At 36.7% G+C, this 22,103-nt stretch overlaps 1 protein-coding gene across 2 annotated transcripts; it reads right to left on the bottom strand.

The window, feature by feature from the left end:
* Positions 1–759: 759 nt before the first annotated feature.
* On the bottom strand, positions 760–21,342 carry LOC127968246 (endothelin-converting enzyme 1). Of its 2 annotated transcripts, none has more exons than XM_052569308.1 (19): positions 21,177–21,342; positions 16,173–16,259; positions 13,658–13,796; positions 12,248–12,460; positions 11,966–12,090; positions 11,677–11,823; positions 11,393–11,458; positions 11,130–11,318; positions 10,121–10,263; positions 9,905–10,019; positions 6,257–6,367; positions 6,073–6,171; positions 5,739–5,816; positions 5,528–5,631; positions 5,129–5,239; positions 4,977–5,044; positions 4,486–4,676; positions 3,882–3,977; positions 760–2,840 (listed from the first exon to the last, which is right to left on the bottom strand). In XM_052569308.1, the coding sequence occupies exons 1-19, from the start codon at positions 21,177–21,179 to the stop codon at positions 2,664–2,666; spliced, it is 2,262 nt and encodes a 753-aa protein (XP_052425268.1). In that variant the 5' UTR covers positions 21,180–21,342; the 3' UTR covers positions 760–2,663. The 2 variants fall into 2 exon arrangements, with proteins under 2 accessions (XP_052425268.1, XP_052425267.1); XM_052569307.1 differs by having other exon boundaries at positions 16,173–16,691; positions 21,177–21,294.
* Positions 21,343–22,103: the final 761 nt, after the last annotated feature.

The following is a 22,103-nucleotide window of genomic DNA, read 5'->3' as shown; positions in this document are numbered from 1 at the left end:
GACCTTGGGCATGTGGCCACCATAGGTGGAAAAAAACGAATTCTTCCCTCATGCAATCCATCTCATGTTCACTTGACAATAAACGTTGAACACAAAACACATTTATTTAACACACATATTTATTTACATTTAAAATGTGTACCTAACATACCCGTAAATACTAAATTGTCTATTATCTATATTGTGCTTTTGATATTTTGCACATTGTTGTATATTTGTATATTTAAATTTAAATTATCTCGTCTCGTCACTGTCATTCTTTTGCACTGTGGGGCTTCTGTCAAAAAAAAAAAATTATGTGTAAACATACCTGGCAATAAATTCTGATTCTGTTTTTTTTTTAAGTATGGTTTGTTAGGATCGGACAATATTTGGCTGAGATACAACTGTTTGAATATCTGGAATCTGAGGGTGCAAAATATATCTACATTTTGAGAAAATCGCCTTTAAAGTTGTTCAATTGAAGTTCTTAAAAATGCAGATGACTAAACCAAAAATAAAGTTTTATATATTTACAGTAGGAAATTTACAAAATATTGGCTATTATGGAACATCTTAACTTACCCTAATGATTCTTGGCATAAACAAATCGATAATTTCGACGCATTCAATGTATTGTTGGCTACTGCTACAAATATAGGCTACCTGTGCTCTTGATGGTTTTGTGGTCCAAGGTCAAATATCTAGAATGAAAAACAAATATGCAACTATTTGTTTGTAAAAAAGAACATTATATTTATTATGTAGGCATGTTGCTAAAACTGTGAAACCGTCAAGCCATAAACATATTTCCAGTATGTTTTATCTGTTATTTCAGTTCTTAAGAGTCGGTGAGTTGTTGACTCGAGAATCACGATTCAGTTCGATCTGTGATCGAATTGTTCAGGCCGGTTTTGTGAACCGGTTCATTGACAAGATCCAAAAGAACGATTCGTTTACACATCGCAATATGCCAGTGAAAGTGACGTCATAAAGGCAGTCGCCACATGCCTGCACTGTTTCACACAATGAATGGCATCTCCGTTACATTCCAAGCCATTCATAATCAGTGTAAGAAACGAACTAGTCATAATACACAATGTATTACGACTAAATATAAAACTGCAGTTTCACCTTTTCAAAAGCTGTCGCGCCCAAATGTTGGTTGCAGTAGAAATATTACTTCAAATGTTACTCGCGTTTGAGAAAGGCTCAAATAAAATAGAATATATATACGTTTGCCTATGTTGTGAAGTATGTATTTTTGGGGTTAGATGGTAGGAGCATAATAAATAATAAGAACATTAGCTTGCTTTTTTATTTGGTATTTCTGATGCCATTAATATATGTGAATGTGGCGACATCTGTCGGTTATATTTCCAGTAGACGGAGAGAAATTATAAACCACAAAATAACTTTTGAATCAATAGATCAATGAAAATTACACCGATCAGTTAATGAATTACAATTAGCGATTTAAAAATTAACTCTTGTGCTGTGCTGAAAAAAGTATACATATTTTAACATTCCCAGTCAAAAATGACCAGCTTTTTAATATTGCTCGTAAATTTGTCATATTTTTTTTTACAACTTGCTTTCAGTTAGCACAGGGTTTATATTTCTTTTTGGAACTGACTTATCATCGGCCTCGGTGTTCTGCACATCAGTTTTTGAATGAAAAAAAAAACAAACAAACATTATTTGTGGATAAATGTGGGTAATATTAATGTGACAGATGAATAAGATCTCAGTCAAGGAGGCTGAGAAATAAAAAAAATACCTACATGAAAAAACCTGAAAAACCTGTGATAATAGAAAGAAAATGTTGATAAAACGATTTAATTCAATATTTGGCAATGTAATAGCATTATGAGAAATTTACACACAATTTATTTTGTAGGCTGGCCATTTTTGACTGAGAATACCAAACGTTTAACAAGGTGGCATTAACATTAATAGTTTATTTATGTTAACAAATGAAACCTTATTGTGAATTGTTACCTATAATTCCTATTTATTTTGAGGGAAGAAGGACAGTTGGAATCAGTGTGTAATAAAAATGCAATTTGCATAGTTTTAAAGGCACTTTCTACATATTCAATACTATACCCATTTTTCTTTTGACATTAAGTGACATTGTGAGATTGATTAAAATCAAATTGTTTGCCTGAGTTCAAGTTCATATTGTACAGGCAAATTCAACAAATAAGATATGATGGAACAGTCTTATAAAACTTCTCAATCTATGTATTAAAGTTATCTTACAATGTTGCACAATGTGTTGTGCAAGAATTTGCAAACATCACAGACAAAATGTCCCACCAACAATGTAATACAGAGAACATAAATATCATTTCCAATTAGAAAAATAAAAGCATTTTCTCAAAAGGCACATATTCAAAGAAAACATATTTGCAGAAAGGAGAAGTCCTTCTCTCGTTATATTTAACCACTAACTTCCAGTGTTTTGAATGTTTGTAAGAACACAACTCCATTATATAGACTTCCTTGGAGTCCCTATTTACACCATTTCCCCAATAAGAGGCAAGTGAGAGCTGGAAAATATGTAGTCCACTATAAATTCACCAGCTTTTTGGCAGTCTAGATTAGGCAACCTGAGATGGATGTTTGGGATTTTTGAGCGATAAGAGCTCCAGGTTCGGCCCCCCATGTAAGAGTCCCTGTCACCACAGCTCACACTTCCGTTTGGGGTTCATGGGTGAGTCTGCCTTGCAGCCAAAGTGTGTAGAGAACTCATGGGAATTGGAGATGGTCCCAATGACCCGGAAACGTGATGGACTGTGGGGGTCAGTAATAACGCCCTCATGAGAGCTTTCAGGTGTCCGAACTGAGCACCAAACCTACAAAAAAAAAAAATGGGTTTCGTTAGACGACAATAGAACAAAACTAGATTATTACATTTTCCAAGAAGTGGTGAGTGGTGCTTGTCTGTGCAAAAGTCATTATCCTGATTCTGTGGTTTTGTGGGAATTAGTAGTTTTCATTTGTTTTCTTTTTAATTTTTTCTAGTTTCAGAATTTTTTTGTTTTAGTATTTTAGAGCTGGAAAGGTTATTGACTGGTATCAGTTAAAAATGTTTAACGCTGGTAAATTTCTCAGTACAGTTTAGTTATTGCCATCTCGTTGCATTTCTTTTAACACGGGTAGATTAGTAAAGGTTTGAAGTATTATAATATACACAATATAAATAAATGAATACTTTTTTCTTTCTTTATAGATAGTTTAAGTAATGAAATAGCATTTTAGTTTAAATATAATAAAACATTTTCCAGTTATGTTTTGCTATTTATCTTTTTTTTTTTTTTTGCAGTTAAGTCAGTGCAATCGAAATGTATTTTTGCTATACAGTGTATCAAAAAATTAAATAAATTATATTTTAAAGAATGTATACAAAAGTTTTAGCCCCCCACCCAAGCTTTTTATTAATTTGTTATACAGATAACAGTCTAGTTATTTCAATCTAGTTGCAATTTTATCTTTATCACAGGTCTGAAATATTATAACACACACAATGTATCAAAAACTACAATTAAAGATTTTAGAATTTTTTTTCTTTTAGATAGTTTAAGTCATGAAAATGTATTTTAGTTTGAAAGTATTTTAGAGTATTTGATGTTTTCATTAATAAAACTCACTCTTAAGTCAAAATGAAAATCTGGTTCCTATAGTAGGGGTACCAATTTTACAATATATCGGGATTTATATTATTGCAATATTATTTTTTTCCAAGTAATATCATAAACACACCTGTCTTCAACAATCCACATCCAAGGTTAATAATAAAATCAATACTGATTCTCGCCTCAGCAAACAGACAAATAACTGGTGACCAGTTAAATCCTTTAAAACAAGTCAAAAACAAGTGTAACATTGGCACAAACCTGAGCAAATCCCACAAAAAACAGCTGATGATTGGTCATTCCCAGGGCAGGCAGAGTGGCCTCCTCACCATTCTTCTCGATCCAGTTTATATAAGCCTGCAAAGCAAGTGTGAAAACATTAGTCCGGTAATAATTCTGCATGCTACAGCGCTCGCTGGGATCCTAAATCAACAGAACCCTTGTGTCAATGGTTATTTTCCTCTCCATCAGAGAGGTTAACACAAGGTCTTCTCCGGCCATATGCTTCGCGCATCTGCTCTGTAACCTATGACTTTTCAACCAACGGAAAGAATCCGAGCCACTGGAGGTAGAGCGGCCCATTCCGAGCCACCTGTTGCACTGCGAGGCTTTCCAGCGAGATGGGATCACGACGGCTCCAAAGCGATCAAAGCCGCCAATGAGTAAAATATCGAGATCGTTATGGCTTTCGTATCAGATTCTCACACGTCATTCGCCGTAGCTGTTTTCATGTTATGGAAAGTAACCACTGGTGTCTCATCTCTTTATAACTCGCTGATGAGAGAAACAATTCTGTTGATTGAATTAGATGCATTTAAATTCTAATTCCAGCCAAGTCTTGTTCCACAACAGGATCTTCACAAACCTTATAAGCTGCCCTTAGGCCTCCGTTGTCCGCGATATTTTCTCCCAAAGTGTGTTTCCCGTTTAAAGGTTCTTTATTTATACTGTAGTTGCTGTACTGCTCCACCATGCACTGGGTCTGCTGTTTGAAAGCCTCCACTGAAGAATTTTGCCACCACTGACGCAAATTCCCTTCCTTATCATACTCTCTTCCTGTAGGACATATTTAAAACAGTTTTAAAACACATATATATAAACAATGGTAAATGTTCACATACACAGTTTTCAAATACACAATACAAGCTGATGTGTTAATTAACATATTCATATTGTTACAAATGATAAAGGATAAATTATTAAAGTATTAAAATATAAAGGTAAATTAATTATTGAATCAGTGGCAGTGTGGGACAAATGGGATTTTTTTGTTTTGTTTTTAAAGCAGCTGAATAAATCTTATATAACAGTCTGAAATAATATGGAGTAATAATTTAGAGAGAAGTACTTTGTTACCTTGATCGTCAAAGGCATGGGTGAGCTCATGCCCCATAACCACACCTATACCACCGAAATTCATTGCTCTAGAAAACAACAAAGACACAATATGATGAGCTCAGTGATATAACACTATTTCAGGACAGGTTTTGTTAGTGGGAGCCTCTTACTTTGGCCACGCATGGTTGTAAAATGGAGCCTGGAGAATGCCTGCCGGAAGTACCATCTCATTCTTTGTGGGGTTGTAGTAGGCATTAACTGTAGGTGGAGTCATACTCCATCTGTACACAGACAGGAGAACTCTGATCACTGGTGTACACGCGAACTGATATTGGGGGAGTTTGAAAGAAGTACGTTCTTTCATCATTTATTCACCCTCAGACCTGTATGACTTTCTGTATGACACTTTGGAAAATGACTCTGGGTCTGACGTGCTTTTGTGTTCTTTTGTATTCCACAGAAAAACTAAGTCAAACAGGTTTGGAGTGACATGAGGGTGGGTGAGTAAATGACAGTGACTACAACACAAAACAAAAATCATCTTGTGCGTGAGCTGAGCTGATACTCACTGATCTCGGTTGGGGACTTTTCTCAGCTGGTTAGCAGTCACTCGTGCAGAGAAGTTGTAATAATTCATGACGTTTTGAAAGTAAAGATCTGAAACAACATCAAACTGAAATACAGTTTAGATGCAAGATGTCAGTACGGGCTCTCTGCAACATCAAACCACATTATTTTCCATGAACCAAAAGCAAACTAATTAAGAAAATGTATACATACGTCATTAAACACCTTGTCCAGCTCTTTGGGGTTCATAATAAACTTTGGATAACCAACCATGTTGTATAATGCATCTGCCTAGACAAGAATAAGAAAATGAACACTTCATTACTTTAACACCAGGTGGCATTAAAGAGCATAAAGAAGCAGAAAACCTTTATATATTTCTCCTGCTTAATGGGATCTCTTTTTTGCCAGTTTTTAAATAAACAACAATAAAGCTAATACAAATTAGGACAAGTCTGAGATTTTAGCAAGGTGTTGATTTCAGCAAGATCCATCCCTGCAGGCGACAGCGGTGAAGAACATCTTGTGGGATTGTGTTGGTTCTCACCTTTTCTTTGGCTGCTTTTTTTGTCTCGGGATCCATCCAGCTGACAGTCTTCAGGCTGTCTTCAAAGGCCCATTTGATCTCGGAAACCATATCTTCAACCTGACAAACATATCAGTTGAGAATATAGTGTATAGGCCCGGAGGAAAAGACGGGGATGGTGTGCAAAACATCACAAGACACTCACAAAAGCTTTGCTGTCTTCGGAAAAAGTAGCTTTGACGAAGAGCGCCCCGAGAGCAAAGCCCAGAGCGCTATCCGTGTCGCTGGCGCAAAGTTTCCAGCGTGGCATGCAGCTCTGGAAAACACAAAGCTGATATATCAACAACAAACATCCTCATTTGCACCCAAGTCTAATTAAGGTGACATTTCGCAAACAATTTACAGGTCTGAACTTCGGCAGTCTAGTTTCCATCTGTACACCACATGAATTATTAGCGCTTGAGGAAATGATCACAAATAACTTTTTAAACGCATACATTTGCCAGTAAAATCCTAAACCGAAGGGTTTTTCCCTCTTTATCAGCCAAACAAGACATTTCATTGTTCTCTTGAAGGCTGCTTGAATATGACGCCCAGAGACGGGCAGCAACAGGACTCGTCACCCATTCCACTTCCCATCTCAGAAAATGAGGCGCTACAGATAAGAGCTAATAGCTCCTAATGCAAGACCATGACGATAAAACAAAGCGAGTCATTCATTGAAAATGAAAATTCTGTCATCACTTACGGTACTCACATTTATTAAACCTGACTTTTAACTTTTGAACAGTAGTGTAAATATTTTCAACGCAAGACCACAAAAAGAAACGAGATGTTCTGTTTTCTATGCATTGGAAGTCAATGGTGGCTCTCTCTCTCTCTCTCTAGTCTTCCAAATTCATATTATAGTAATTTAAAGAGACAGTATACCCAAAAAAGAAAATCCTGTCATAATTCTTCTTTTGTGTTATGTAGAAGAAAGTAAGTCATACAGGTCTGGAATGACTAGAGTAAATAAATGATGGCAAAAGATGCGAAGAGAAAGCAGAGTCAACGTTCTGCCTAACATTTATGTTCCTCAGAAGAAATTCATATAGGTTTTGAACAACATGAGGGTGTTTAAATGTTTCATTCTTGGACTATCACTTTCAATGCAATAATAAACCACAATAACATACCAAACTATGCTGAAGGTGACCGTCGTTAAGGTTTCCTCTCTCTATCTCTTATCATTACCCATCACACATACACACATGGTCCAAGGCTCTTTGGTTTGTTATTTCAGCCTGACCCCAGCGGAAAGTGAGGTCGGGGCGACAGGATCTCCTCCTGATAAGAGTCTAAATAACCTGGCTCCCTGCAGAACAACACACTCCCTCTCCATACACACCAACACTAACACCCCTTCATCTGAATGAAGTCAAAGAGAGGGAGGAGGAGAAGAAAGAAGATGAAGGCAACAAATTGCACTGACCATTTTAACAACTGGGTCATTTTGTTTTCACATAAAATGATTTCTGCACCAAATGATCCTCGTAAGAGGTAGAATCAGTTTAGATTAGTAGTTCACCTCTAAAAATTGAAACCATTTAGTCATCATCATTTATTTAGCCCAAATATTTCTAATCCTGTATTATCTTTTAGACACAAAATCCACAATATTCCAGCGCTTGGATTCCAAGTCAAACCTGACATAGATGACATAAGATTTTTTTTTAACTGAACAGCTTCATAATACGGAAGACTTTGAAGATAGTACACAAGTCATATGGAGCACTTATAAGATACTTTTATGGCACTTTTTGTAACTTGGCAGTATTACTCTGCATAAAGTCAAAAGTCAATTTATCAAAGAAACAGGTTAAACACATACACACATATACATATTAGGGCCGGGACTTTAACGCGTTAATTGAGATTAATCAATTACACAAAAAATAACGTGTTAACTAAGATTAATTAATTACAGAAAAAAAAAATCCCGCATTTTTAATAACTTATTTTTGCACCGCGGAACGTTTCTCACTGGATTTGTTTCGGTGGACCGATTATACTGGAGCACAAACTAGCGTTCGCACCAAGGGGCAAGGAACTCGACCGGAAGTTGAAGTCGGGTGGGGGCTGCCATCTTGTAGCAGAACTTCACTTGCGTTAGCATTCCCATTGACTCCCATTCATTTTGGCGTCACTTTGACAGCGAATAACTTTACATCTGAGGCGTTTAAAGACTCTGTTTGTCCATTATTTATTTCTAAAGATACACCACAATGTATAAAGGGCTCCATTACCTTCTATGTTACATTATGGCCCCGTATAAACAGTTTTTGTAAAAAATAGGCTAACGATTGCGTCATAACCACTCGGCTCTCTGTCGCATTACCGTACAGACAGGAGGAGAAGCTCGCAGGCAATTAACTTAATATGGTTTACTGGCGTTACATTTTAAAATACTATACAAAATAATTAATCAGAATACTTACTCCTGCTCACTCACAACAAAGAACTCCCCGCTCAAGCTCGCCGTCTCTGCAAGATTAACGATGGCAGTTTGCACGCACAGCTACTAGAAGATTTACATCTGTCAGACAGGTTGCTGACGTCGTCAAGCTTCGTTTGAGTCTGCGCGTCAGAAACGGAAGTGCTAAAAAACGGGCTTCACTTGTCTCAATTGAGTTCCAATGGGGTCGCTGTGTCCATTTCTTTTACTGTCTATGGTTCGCACATCACCGCAGCAGCACATCGAGCTTCAAGTATCACCTCAACGCAAAACATATAGCAGCTAGCGTGGACTTTACACTTTATGTTGAACTATATATTATTTTGTTGGTGCAACAGTTTATGTTGAACTCTTTATTGTTTTGGCCAAGGTTATTGAGAGTTGGACTTAGTATGTTATGGCCTCTGAAGCAACAGAGAGATGTTTTCTAATAGTCAGTGTTTCCAATGTTCTGAATGTAATTGACAGTATTGTGTTTTACTTAAAAAACTCTTTACAGAAGGTTCCAGCACCTATAAGCTACCTGAATTTCTGAAATGTACTATTTCTAAATTTTTTCTAAATATGCTATTGCTACACTTGATTGCAAAAATTGCACTGGTCTGCTAGACTTGGTTGAACAAAAATAAACAATATTTTGTTGCTTAAGCTTATGTATTCAGTCATTATTTAATGGTATACTATAAATTCATGTGAAAAAAAAATTACTTCTCACTGTTCTCAGGTCAAATATAGCGCTTGTTCACTGAACCCAGGTCGAGGACCTAGTAACATTGCCGGGTTCAATCCCGGGACGAGCGCTGTGTGAACAAAAGCCAGATCTAATGCCGTGTCAAAGTGATGACGCACGTTACCCCGCGACTCTTTTACCGGCTGTTTTGAACGAAGATCAATGTTCGCGACGAAAAAATATGTGCAAACTGTAATGAAGCACAGATCAGTTAGTTCCTCAATTTCCACACTGACGCTGAGATCGATTACTAGCTTCAGTGAAAGTATAACGTGCCTAACGTTTTCGACTCGTACATTACACGTCACGGCCTGATGTCACGTGTCGTTACGGGATCTTTACGGGTTGTGTGTGAAAGCACGCACATATCCCGGGTAATCACTGGCAGTGTGAAAGTGCAAAATCTAGCGACCCGGTAACAATTGCCAGAACACTTTACCCGTGTATTTGCTGGAATGGCAGTGTGAAAGGGGCTAGATACAGATAGATAGATAGACGAGGGAGGGGGTGAGCTAGTTCTTTGACTGTGCAAATTTTATGTTGCCAATAAAGACTAAAAATATGACTCGTTCAGCAGCAGCAGAGCCTTGGACTGACAGACAGCAGCTTTGATCTTCATTTCTCACCTTCTTGGTGCCATACATGACTTCAAGGAAGCGCTGCTCTGCATCTTGGAACCTCTGGTCTAAGATGGACACCATTTTCCGCACCACTTTCATGATCATGTAGTTATTCAAAATGCTGGGGAAGACACATTAGCTTTGATCTTAGCTATCAGACAATACAGGTCAGTAACAGACTGGCCTAAAAAACCAACAAAATTCTAGCTAAGGTTGGCTTACCTCTTGTTGGTGTTGCTGATGAGTTCTGAGACTCTCTGGAGGTATTCTGTAGCATACACAACCACGGGTTCAGAGTCATTTAGAGCAACAGGGGCAAACACTGCAGAGAGGAAAGGCATCCAATCTACTGCAGGAGCCAATGTCTACAGCACAGACACAAACACATGACTGAAATCTCACATTAAATGCAACATAACAGTTACTGAGAGAATGCTTTTTATGCATCCAGCAAAGAAAACATAACTGCATGATCTGACAGCTGTATTCACTTTTAACTAAATCACAATATAGGAGATGTATCTCTCATTGAAGCATTTAAACATTTAAGTTAGTGCTTCTCAACTGGTTTTGTTTTAAGCCCCAGTCGGAGTCTGTATGATTTTAATTTAAAGAAAAAAAGAAATTAATACTTCATTCAGCCATGATGCATTAAACTGATCAAAAATGACAGCAAATACTTTAAATAACAGCATATTAGAATCATTTCTGAATGATGTGACACTGAAGACTGGAGTTATAACTGAAATTCCTGAAAATTCAGCTTTGCAATCACAGGAATAGATTACATTTAAGAATAAATTACAATAAAAAAACTTGCAATAATATTTCAGAAAATTACAGTTTTTACTGTATTTTTAATCAAACAAATACAGCACTGCTTGTTTTAAGACATGAAAAAAAATCTTATGAATGGTAGTATAGATTAAACAGAAAAACTGCAAAACTGACAATAATTTTTCTATACAAAACATTTGTAGTTGGCACAAATGTTTATCCATTGTCAAGCAATCCGCCCATGTTAATATCTAGATAATTTGCAAGTGTTCAACCAAGTGCCCAAGTACAGTTGGATCTACTATTGCACGATTGTCTTATTTTGCCATAACTATGATTTTCCATTAATTGCATTTCGCATTTCTATCTATGTAACAATTTTTGGGTCATGACCAACCAGTGTAGAATCATAGATTTCAATCCAACAGTAGCACAGTAAGCAGGCAGTACTCACAGCTAACTCTTTGGCTTGAATTTTATGGTAAATTGTCATCTCGTCACGTCGCTCTTCCTGAGGGACCGTGATGTTTGCCAGGGCCGTTTCAAAGTCTATGATCTCCTGCATCATCTTCTGAGAGGTCTCCTCTGAGCCGCCCAAAAGCATTCCAAGCTCCACCAAGAAGTTCAAGTATGCTTTCAAATACTGACAAAAGAATAAGAACACAAGCTTTAGACCACAGCAGAACATTTGCCACGTTCATAAACAACACATTTTACCTTTTCATTGGCTGTCTTATTGAGATAGTATTCCCTAGAGGGAAGTCCCAATCCTGACTGATCCACCTGTGGAAGAAGAGGAATCAGAGCATCAGCTGCGTTTCCATTATCACTCAACCAGCTAAGCTACAGTGACATGCAAGATATAAAAGACTGTTAAAATATATTCTGACAGCCATCATAAAACAAAATATGATATCTAAAACAGTGCAGCAGAGGTTCCCCTAGACATTTAAGAATTGATATTATTGTGATCAAAATAATACAACTATAAGTGTTCCCACCTGGATGATGTTGCTGTTGGAGCTTTTGGAGTCTGTGCTGACAAAAACAGTGAAAAAGGGGGAGGTCCGGAAGTTGGCTGACACTGTCCTTAAAACCTCCTGGAAGTTATCTTTCTCCCACGGGCCTTTCAAGCCCCAACCTCCTGTCTAGAAAAACAATCTTCCATTATCAAGAATTATATCCCAGAATAAGAGTAAAAGCAGGTTTTCATTAGAGCCAATATATTAAGAACAGATCTTTGGAGTTTCATGTTGTTAAATAAGGGTTTGTGCGTGCATCTCAGGTCACCTGATTGATGAGATCCTGAAGTGGTTTTGCTCCGAGTGCTTCAATTTTAATCTCGTTCATACAAGCCTGGTAATACCACTGGGCCTTTTGTTCTGCTTTGCTCAGGCTCTTCATGCTGGTATTCTCTGAATTTGACAAATGAAGAAAAGTTCAATAACAATTTACTGAATGGGTAACACATGAAAAATATACGTAAAAAAGATTCTATATATTAAATAAGTTAACAAAACAAAAAATTTTTTTAAAAATAATTGAGAATGTTAAATAATTATACATTTTTACCTAATAAGTTCTTCATGACAGCCATGTTGTGTTCCCACAGGTTGCTGAAAGGACCCCAGCGGGACTTGCCTTCAGGTAATGGGTTTTTCCTCATCCATCCCCCGCATGCAAAGTTGTAGAAATCCTGGCAGGGGTCCACTGATCGATCAAGAGCCCCCAAGACCGTACTCGCAACACTTACACAAGGCTCTGACAGGCACATTCCCGGATGTGCTGTTAAAACAATAGATGTATATAAAAATACTGCTGCATCCATTACACTACATGCTTTTAGATCACATATAACTGCCAAAACAAATAAGAAAGTCTTCTCGATGTCTTTTTCACTCAGCGTAATTTACACTATAGGGTAATCATAAATGGGATTTTGGTGCACTGTACCTCATACTGCATTCAAGCTGCACCTCATAAATATGCTCTGAACCTCTCTTTGAGGAAGATCCCGGGACATGAACCCATCTGGAACTATTCACTTATCAAGGGTTCATGCCAAAATCTGGTTTCTGAGAAAATAACTATTTTTTTTTTTTCAAAATCCAGATCAAATGAAGTGACCACAGAGAGTCTCTCACAGTGACCCGTGGAGAGCCATCGATTAAACCCAAGAGAATGTGTTTCCTCTTCATTGAATACTAATGGTCAAAAAATATCTAGGTGATAGGTGAGCTGTTAAGGCAAATATTTGTTGCTGCATAACAACATTAGTCATTTGAGCCACCTGTATCCTTATCTTCGAAAATATATTCTCAGACATGTTAAGAAAACCTAATTTACAGGCACGCATGTCTTTGTGTTCATTTTGGCCTGGAGCCTTTGAGGTTAGGCATGATTCCCCTGATTGAGGCCATGCGAGTATTATATTTAATATTGGAAATAATTGGGGTTAAAGGACACTGTTTTTATTCAGCTTGTGGATGCAGAGAGAATGCAGCTACAATAGATTCACTGTAAGCTCTTCTAAAAAAAACATTTGGCCCAAAAGATGTATCCATAGCTCCTAATCTGAAGAGATAAGGCCAAGAAATTAGAGGCCTCAGGGAGGCTAAGGAAACTGGAGGTAAACAGTCTGACACAAAGTCGTTGTTCTTTCATACAGCAATTTGTCATGGTTGAGCAACACTGGATGGCTGAATAGCAGGAAGTGGCATTCAGTTCACTCTGCAATAACTTTGAGCTGCAATAAAAGTGAGTAAAAGGACGTCCAGAGCATATACAGTCTTAACTTATGTACTATGATAAATATAACAGGAAGGACTATGAGAAAATCCTGAGAAAATTTAATTCAGAAATTTAAACTTAAACTTGAAACCTCAAAGAAGGCAGGTTAGTAAAAAAGTATTTTTTTTCCCCAAATAATAAATGTTATATGTTATGTTACGCATCTATGTAATATTTGCACCATCAACTCACATTTTTTATAGTGCAGACCCAAAGTCATGATGCAAATGAAGAGAGCCACAGACAGAGCGCACACGACGACCACTAGCTTCCTCTCAACGTGGGTCTTCTCTGCCCAGCACCGGAGTCCCAGACCACGCTGGAGCCTCACCTGATAATCACATTATGAGAAGATAAGGGTTATCACAAAATAAGGGTTAAGACTGAAATCAATATCCCTGCAGATGAGCAATGTACCATAGATGACGCAAATGACACTGAAGCGTACTCCAAAGGCAAAGAACTGGCCTTTGAGGCTATAAGGTTTATTTTGTGTTTTCTTAATAAGAGTGATATCTTTGACATTTTGTATAACACTGTGCAGGTTTTATATTATATTGCATGGGAAAATGATACATGATCGTGTCCAACAACAATATGAAACTTTGGTGGGAGCCAACACTATTGTCTTTCTGCTCCAGTTTTTACATGTCAAATTCCCACTTCAAATGAAGAATGAAAGGATGATCCCAAATAATAATAATAATTCAAAAAAAAAAAAGATTTTTGATACTTCATTTCATTTAACAAATCTATGAGCTTAACATTTCTGTTTGTTACTGTAAGCACAATTGTTTTCTTTGGTAATCGACAGCATATCGCAAATGCAGTCTACAGAAATGAACTGGTATTGAATATATGGGCATCAAATTAACTATTACATCCTTAGAAAAGATGATTACACAAAACAACACAGTAATAAACTTCCTACTTTCTAGGAAAGGCTCTCTTCTAGGTAACACTGGCAATGCTCAAGTCTGTTCTGCCAAACACGTTGCTATTCAAACCTAACCGCTGTAAAAGAAAAATTCTAAATGAGATACCTCCTATGCAAATAGCTCCCATGCAGAATTTTCTGGACCATCAAATGATATCCACATACACATTCAAAATTTTGGGGTAAGTAAGATTTTTTTTTTTAAGTTGCTCACCAAGGCTGCATTCATTTGTTCAAAAACTACAGAAAAAAAGCAGTGGACTATTATCGTGAAAACTACTTTTTTCTCTACTGTAATATATGTTAAAATGCAATTCATTCCTGTGATAAATGTATTACCATCACAACAGTCTTGTCACATGATACTTCAGATATCTTACTTGGTTCTTAAGAAACATTTATTACTATGCCTGCACTATTATTCTAAATCTTGAAAACCGCAGTATTGCTTAATATTTTTGTGGAAACTGTGGTAAATTGAAAATAACATTTATTTGAAATATAAATCTTTTGTAAATCCCTTTACTGTCACTTTTATTTAATTTAATGAATTACAAAAACTCTTACTAACCACAAACTTTTAATAATTGTGTATATATACAGTATGTCCCTATGATAACAGCGGCCTCCTTTCTTTGTATTTTTCTTTTAGACACTTGATCCCTAAATGAAACTGAGAACTCAGTTGAAATGAGAACTCCATAAAAACTCCAAACAAAGTCTGAGCTTGAAACTTTTTCCTCAGATTGATTCTTTTTTGGTCTAGATTTTGTAATAAGGCTTGTGGATTTCGTAACTGATCAGCTCTTCACAGAAGAGGTGCATGAGAAACTAAGTAAGTCATCTCAAATCAAGAGACTGCACACTAATATGGAGAGAGAACAAGAACATAGCTGAACATTTTGGTTGCCTTCAAAATGAACAAGATAAATATTCAGTAATAATTATTGCAAGGTAAGGCAGAGCAGCTTCATACATTAGTGTTGCAATTTTTTTTTAAATGGCATCCATATACATGAGCTTACTGAATATACATATAGCAGATATTGATGAATAGTCATTTGTGAGCTTTTGATGCAAAACACTGTTGGTTTTATAACCGCAACAGAAAGACAGTCAAAAATGTTGATTCAGGTAAACTAAAATTATGTCATGTGGTAACATCTAAATTAAAGGTAGAGTAGGTGATTTCAAAGATGCTAGCAATAGCAAGCTAGCTTTGAAAGCATAAGATCCTACCTTCTCTACAAATCAATCTTCAAAACCATGCCTCCTCCAAAACACATATTCAACAAATATTCAGCCCGTTTAATTTCCTCAATTGCAATTTATTATTTGTAAATCTTCATGCACATTATTTTACTTGTGCTTTAAAACTCATTAGGATCTAACAAACAAAAACATCAGCATCTGGTGATACAAAAAATACAGCTAGCATTTGTTTTTTACAAATACACAAATTAAAAAAAATCTATTATGTTCTAATCAGATCATAAGTAAACGGAAGTGTCAGGCATATTTACATGACACAAATAGAACAAACACATCTGGGTAAAAAAAAAAAAAAGCTTCAACAGAATGAGGAAAGGGTTAGGCTACATTCAGTAGTGCTAACATACAGTGGATGTATGACAGGAAAACCACGAGGACGTAACCTGAGACACTTTTCTAGTCTTCCACTGAAAAACGATCACTATCTCAATGGATAGTCTTATACGTCAGTACACATACATCAAGTATGATAAAAAATAGCTTAACAAATGAACTCACCTGCATGGTAGAGGTGTGGTAGACCCCATCGGAGCCAGTGTCCAGCAGCTCCTCTTCATCCAGTGTGGCTCGTTTGTATGTTGACATCTGGTATGTTAAATGAAGAACAGATTCCCTCAGTGATTCCATAATTAAACAAAAACTTCTAAAAGTGTTTCAGCAGCTTCTGGGAACCCTGGGAATGTTTGTCCTCCTGAGTTCCATCAGGAGAAGACTGTGAAGCTAGTTTTTTCCCAAGGACTAGAGAAAACTTTCGGCTCAGTGTGTCTTGTGCTGGGTGATCTCTGTGTGAATGGGGTTTCCTCTTCCACCCCCCTTCACTTCATCCCAAGGCAAATTTCCAACCCCCCAACGTCAGCTACACATAGGTAATAAACTCCAAAGCATGGTCAGCTCGATCTTCACAACAAACATGTGTTGGGAGATTTCAAAGCGCTCTCTTTAGTCCAGCCCTCCTAGTTAGGAATCCTAAACAAGGGATTCCTGGGAAGCTTGAACTCCTTCCAGTCTGCGACAATACTAGAATCAGTAAAAAGGCAGGAACTTGTGAAAAACAGGAAGGAGAGAGGACCTGATGAACATACGTGAGGGAGAGTGAGGGTGTGTGAGTATACGGATGTAAGAGAGAGAATGTGTGCATTCCACAATGGGCTTTCATTTAGAACTGGGAGGGAACAGTTAGAGGTGAGTTTCCACCCTCTCATTCCTACCAATAGGACATTACAGGGCAGAGGGCGGGGCTTGTACAAGGCCACTCCCAAAATATGTTCTTCAGTTGCCAGATTAGAATAGCCACAATACAGTACAACAGTCAGTATTGCTAAACAAATATACACATGCATTTTTTTAAATTAATTTCACATTAATATTTGATAAATTTGCAAATGAAGATTTGACAAATCACACACATAAAATATTTTTATATTAATGATATAAACTAATATAAATTATAAAAACATTAATATAGTCATAATAATGAAACTAGTATTTTATATGAAAATATTTTATATATATATTTGAATGTTTGTATATACATTTTTAAATATGCAATAATGTCTTTGCTTCCTCTTCTTCATTACAGTGACATTTTCTCTTTATTTTGAGGCTTTTTGTATTATTAATTTATAAAGATTTCACCAAAAAATGTAATAAAAAGAGAGAGATATTTAGCAGCCCCCAAAATATAATTAGTGTTTTTGTCAAAGTTAAATGTAATTTATTTTTGTCATCTGGCTGCAAGAAAGACAAATTGTCTTGAGTCTTGTCAAAGCCAGGCATCTATCATAAGGCCTCTGTGGCATCTGAACAGCAGACAAATATGTTCACTTTATGCCAAACCCCATCTCAGCCAAGCACGTAAAACACAATTCAGACACGCCAAAATGTTTTAACCACAAAATGACCGGTCCAAACATATTCACACCCAGAGCTGCACAGCTAGCATATTGAATAGAATGCTTTGGCCAGACTCACTTCTCACGACCTCAGAGGGGTAAAGCCCTGTCATTTGATGACCCTGATTGGGCGGGAGAGTAACACATGAGGGTACTGACAGAAAGAGCTGAATTTCTTCCAACTTGGAATGCACAAGTCACTTCGGCATTTACTAAAAATATACTATGAGCCTAATTTATAGTCATTTGGAAAGGATGAGGATAATAATTATTTTATAAGTATGATAATGTTACGTGAAACAATCATTTCTTTTAAACACACACACAGTATCTATACACCCAACAAATAACATATCAAAAAACAATATAAACATACAATAAAAAAATAATTGTGCTATTTTATGGCAAGAAAGAAAAAAAGAGAAATAAAAGAAATGTAACCAATATAAGGTAACAAATTTTGCTTAAGCACAGGACTAATTAGTTTGATTTTTCTTACAATAAAGTTGGTAAAAATGGTTGAGCTGGGTAAAAACAGTCAATGCTAGAATTTTACAGAAATAGAGAGAATAAACTTAAATTATAGATTATATTTTTCTTCCACTTTGTTGTGCAGTGAAAATGATCCACATGATGTCAAGTCCTGGGATTTGTGGATTGTCCCATAAGTTTAATATGGGGAAAATCATGTGGTAACAGGTAAGGAATGGGACACAAATTTATGAAAAGTGGCTCAAATATTTATACACATTCTTCATATTCATAGTAAATGTCCTTACGGTCTTCAGGCATAATTCTACTGAAGCCGGACTCACAGACACTTTCCTGGCAGGTCTGCCCCAGCAGGTGTGCAGTCGAGTAGCTGCCAACACCATGTCAGCAACCGGCAATGACAATGGACTCTTCCCTTTACGTCGCTTTCCAGTGTCATGACTCATTGAAAGTTTGGCTGGAGGCTCAGAGACCTGCCTGTATCCGGTCTAGGGCTTTAGCTTGAGGGCCATCTCAACCATCTGTCTATCCCAGATTGAAGCAAGGCGCAGGTGTACAGCACCAGAGCACTGATTCTATCAATAGTGAGGGTGGATTCATTGCCTCTTTCCCATAGCCTATACCTGCTTTAGTATTTACTAAAAGCTAATCTGGGATCATTTCTAGCGTTTTCCATGCTCATAAAGAAAAAGGAAGTTGGTCCAAGCACAATGTGAAAGACACAGTACAAAATATGCCAACATTCCTAGACCATGTCTCAAATGCTGTCTTTCAGCAAGGCAGTAAACGCCACTGATCCTGTGAACCGACCAATTGTTTGAGGCACGAAAGCATTTCCCTGGTATGACTAAAGCATTTGGTTGCCACTGTGCTAATATGTGAAAGTGAATGCACACTATTTGCGGGTATGTGTGTGTGACAGAGAAAGCACATTTCATTCCACACCTGAGTCAGAGACTCTGTGACTTGGATATGGCCTAATTCCTGTTCACGTGCCACTTTTTAACAAATATTTTTGGTCCAAGTCATTCAATGTCAATCTGAGTATTAAAGATCAGGTTTTGATCTTTATGCAAGGCAGAAGAAGCACCTAAATAAAGAAGCACATTTGATACTTGGTAACTCTGACACATGATCTTCCTGTTTCGTCACGCATTTCTTGAGGGTCATTCCCTGGTGGTAAGAGTAATATTATCATACATCCCCCATTAATACTTTCAGTAGTTTGGGAGCAAGGGTTTCATTTACATGCTGAGATTACACACAGATCAGACAATAAAAGTGTTTTTTTCACAGCCAAGTTAAGGTTGCTTCATGCCTGCTCAAAATTCAGTCTCAAAAGACATGATGCTATACAAAAGCCAGACTAAATTATGCCTGCTCTGACCAACTTTAGCCCCCAGTTATACAGTATATAGTTTTGATTGTTGTAAATGCATTTCAGCCACCTCTGAGCAGAAATGTGAGTACACATAAATATATGATAGGAAATTATGTAAAGCAGGTTAAGAGTTTTTGTTGTCAGCTGAAACTTTGACCTCTTTAACAATACATTTATGTTCAGCGTTCTCTGATACTTTTTTTTTTTTCATAAAGTGGGAGTCAACAAGAAATAAAACTGGTAACCAACATTCTTCAAAGTATCTTCTTCCAGGACATGTTAGGACATGACATGAGGGGTGGCAAACATAGACATAATTTTCATTTTTAGGTAAACTATCTCTTAAGAGTCTGGCGCCAGTTCCCCTATGCTTCTGTCATCTCTATAACTGTTAATAATAAAAATTAAAATCACATAATATAGAAAATGGTTGTAAATCATTAAATCAAAGATCAAATTAAAAATGTAGAAGGGAAGTGGCAAAAATATCAGTTAAAAGTGGTGTTTACCCAGTTAAAAAAGAAGCTAAATTATGCATTTCTGTAAAAAAAAATAATCACTCTGAGCTTTCCCACATCTGGCGATGAAGAGTCAACGTTAAGTCCACAGATATCTCTTAACTAAACAAACCAGTATATCACCCATGAACACGTAAACTGTCATCCAAACAGAAACACTTCAGATGTCTGGGTTTCTACATTTCATAACACATCCTCGTCAGAAATAAGAAGATGGAAATCCACAGAGGAGACAACGAACAACAACATGCTGATCTCCTCTCTGGAACATATGACAATGAAGTCTTATGATAAAGACAGAGGTCACAACTTCTCGCGTCAGAGATTCCCCGGCGCAGTCTTCCTCTCTAGGATTACACTAAAGATAAAAACTGAAACAGTCGGACAACTTAAACTCTTGAGGAAATTGTGCAAGACATGCCTTATCATGATGTCAATAAACATTTTGTACTCAGTGTCTGGTTAAGGCCAAAAAGCTTTCTGGAAACCATGCTTGCTGTCACTTGATTAACAGTAAATATATTTAATATAAACACATAAAGGTCTATTATACATAACAAAATAAGCTCCATTTAATAAATAATAAAATACAAATTTATTTGACAAAAAAGTATATACTAAACGCATGTCTATCCTTGATACAAACATTAGCTAAGGCTCAGAAGCATTCTTGGCAATATAAACATTAAGGCTACATAAACATTAAACGTAATATTTCTATTTGAAGCACAAGACTGAAGGAGTCACAAGCCAGCCTATGTTTACAGCCTTGCTGTTGGTCAGCGTCTACAGCTGTGACTTTGTTGCCTTAGTAAAAGACTCTCATGATGAATTCTAGGTAATAAGTAACCTCTGGTCAAACTAATGCAGCACACGAATCTAACTAAATGAGTTCAGTTCACTGATCTATATCAGTGGTTCAGTTCCATTTTCACAGTAACATGGACTGAAATATTAGAACGAATATAAGTGATAACCATAACAAACAGGGAGTGTTTATTTAAGAGCAGTTAAATAAACAGGTTTAAGTTCCACCAGAAGAATTTACGCGAATTTAAGCACGTTGTCTGAAACTACTAATGTAGAGACAGAAATCCGAAACTGTGTACTGATATATTAAATTACAGTTATACAGCTTTATCTGTAAATTATAGGCTACAACACACCGTGAGCCATCAATTGCTATTTTGACAAACAAGGAAAAGTTTCGTGTCCTTACCATATGTTTTAGACACTCTCTCTCTCTCTTCTAGGAAGCAGTCCACTTTCCTTTAATAATCTTGATTTTGCAAACTAGTATCCCCTCCTTACTCGATACAACGTGCACACGAGCGAACACAGTTTAACTTGCGAGGAACCCGTCGGAATTATAATAGTAACTTCAGTCAACCAATCATATTCCAAAGCAGTTTCCCACTTTCAACTTCTGACCAATTGTATTTCAACTGTGGGCGGGACGTTGGTGACAGCTCAGTACTGATACAGAAAGAAATTGTATGATTTATGAACTTCGTGTCATAAAGCGCCGCAACTGCATACCCAATATTTTGTTTAAATTATAGCCTAAAAATAGTTTGATTACGACCATGAATTGCTATTGCAGATTATGTTCTCGTTAGAAATTGTGTATTAAAAGTAATTTTAAACAGGTGTTGTTGTTAATAGAACGTGGAAAATTAACAGCTTTAATAGTAGCCTAGCCTACCTTCTTTTAGAGCAGGGGTGTGGAACGTTGATCCTGGAGGGTCACTGTCCTGCAGAGTTTAGCTCCAAGTTCTCCAACTCTGAAAATAATTAAATACATAAGTAAGCTACTTGTATCCCTAAGACTTTGATTATCTTGTTGTTTGATTAGGGGTGGAGCTAAACTCGGCTACAGGATCATTTTTTCCCACCCCTGTTTTAGAGTAGCCTATAGACGGATTCAACTCAGTGATACGAATCTTTTGAATCGGTTCACTCCAAAGATTCAATGGGTGAAAAATGAACCACTGAATATTCCAAAACATTGAGTCACAAAAAAGTTGAATTTTCCCTCATTAAAACTTAAACCGGTATGTCTAATAGGCTCTATGACGAATGTTACATCTTATTTTTTTCCATCTATGGCAATTTCGATACCTGCACTTTATCAATCTATAAAACA

The sequence above is a fragment of the Carassius gibelio genome, chromosome B11, assembly GCF_023724105.1.
Source record: "Carassius gibelio isolate Cgi1373 ecotype wild population from Czech Republic chromosome B11, carGib1.2-hapl.c, whole genome shotgun sequence".
Taxonomy (NCBI): Eukaryota; Metazoa; Chordata; class Actinopteri; order Cypriniformes; family Cyprinidae; genus Carassius; species Carassius gibelio.
The sequence above is the reverse complement of the archived record's forward strand: the minus strand, read 5'-3'. Positions and strand labels throughout refer to the sequence as shown.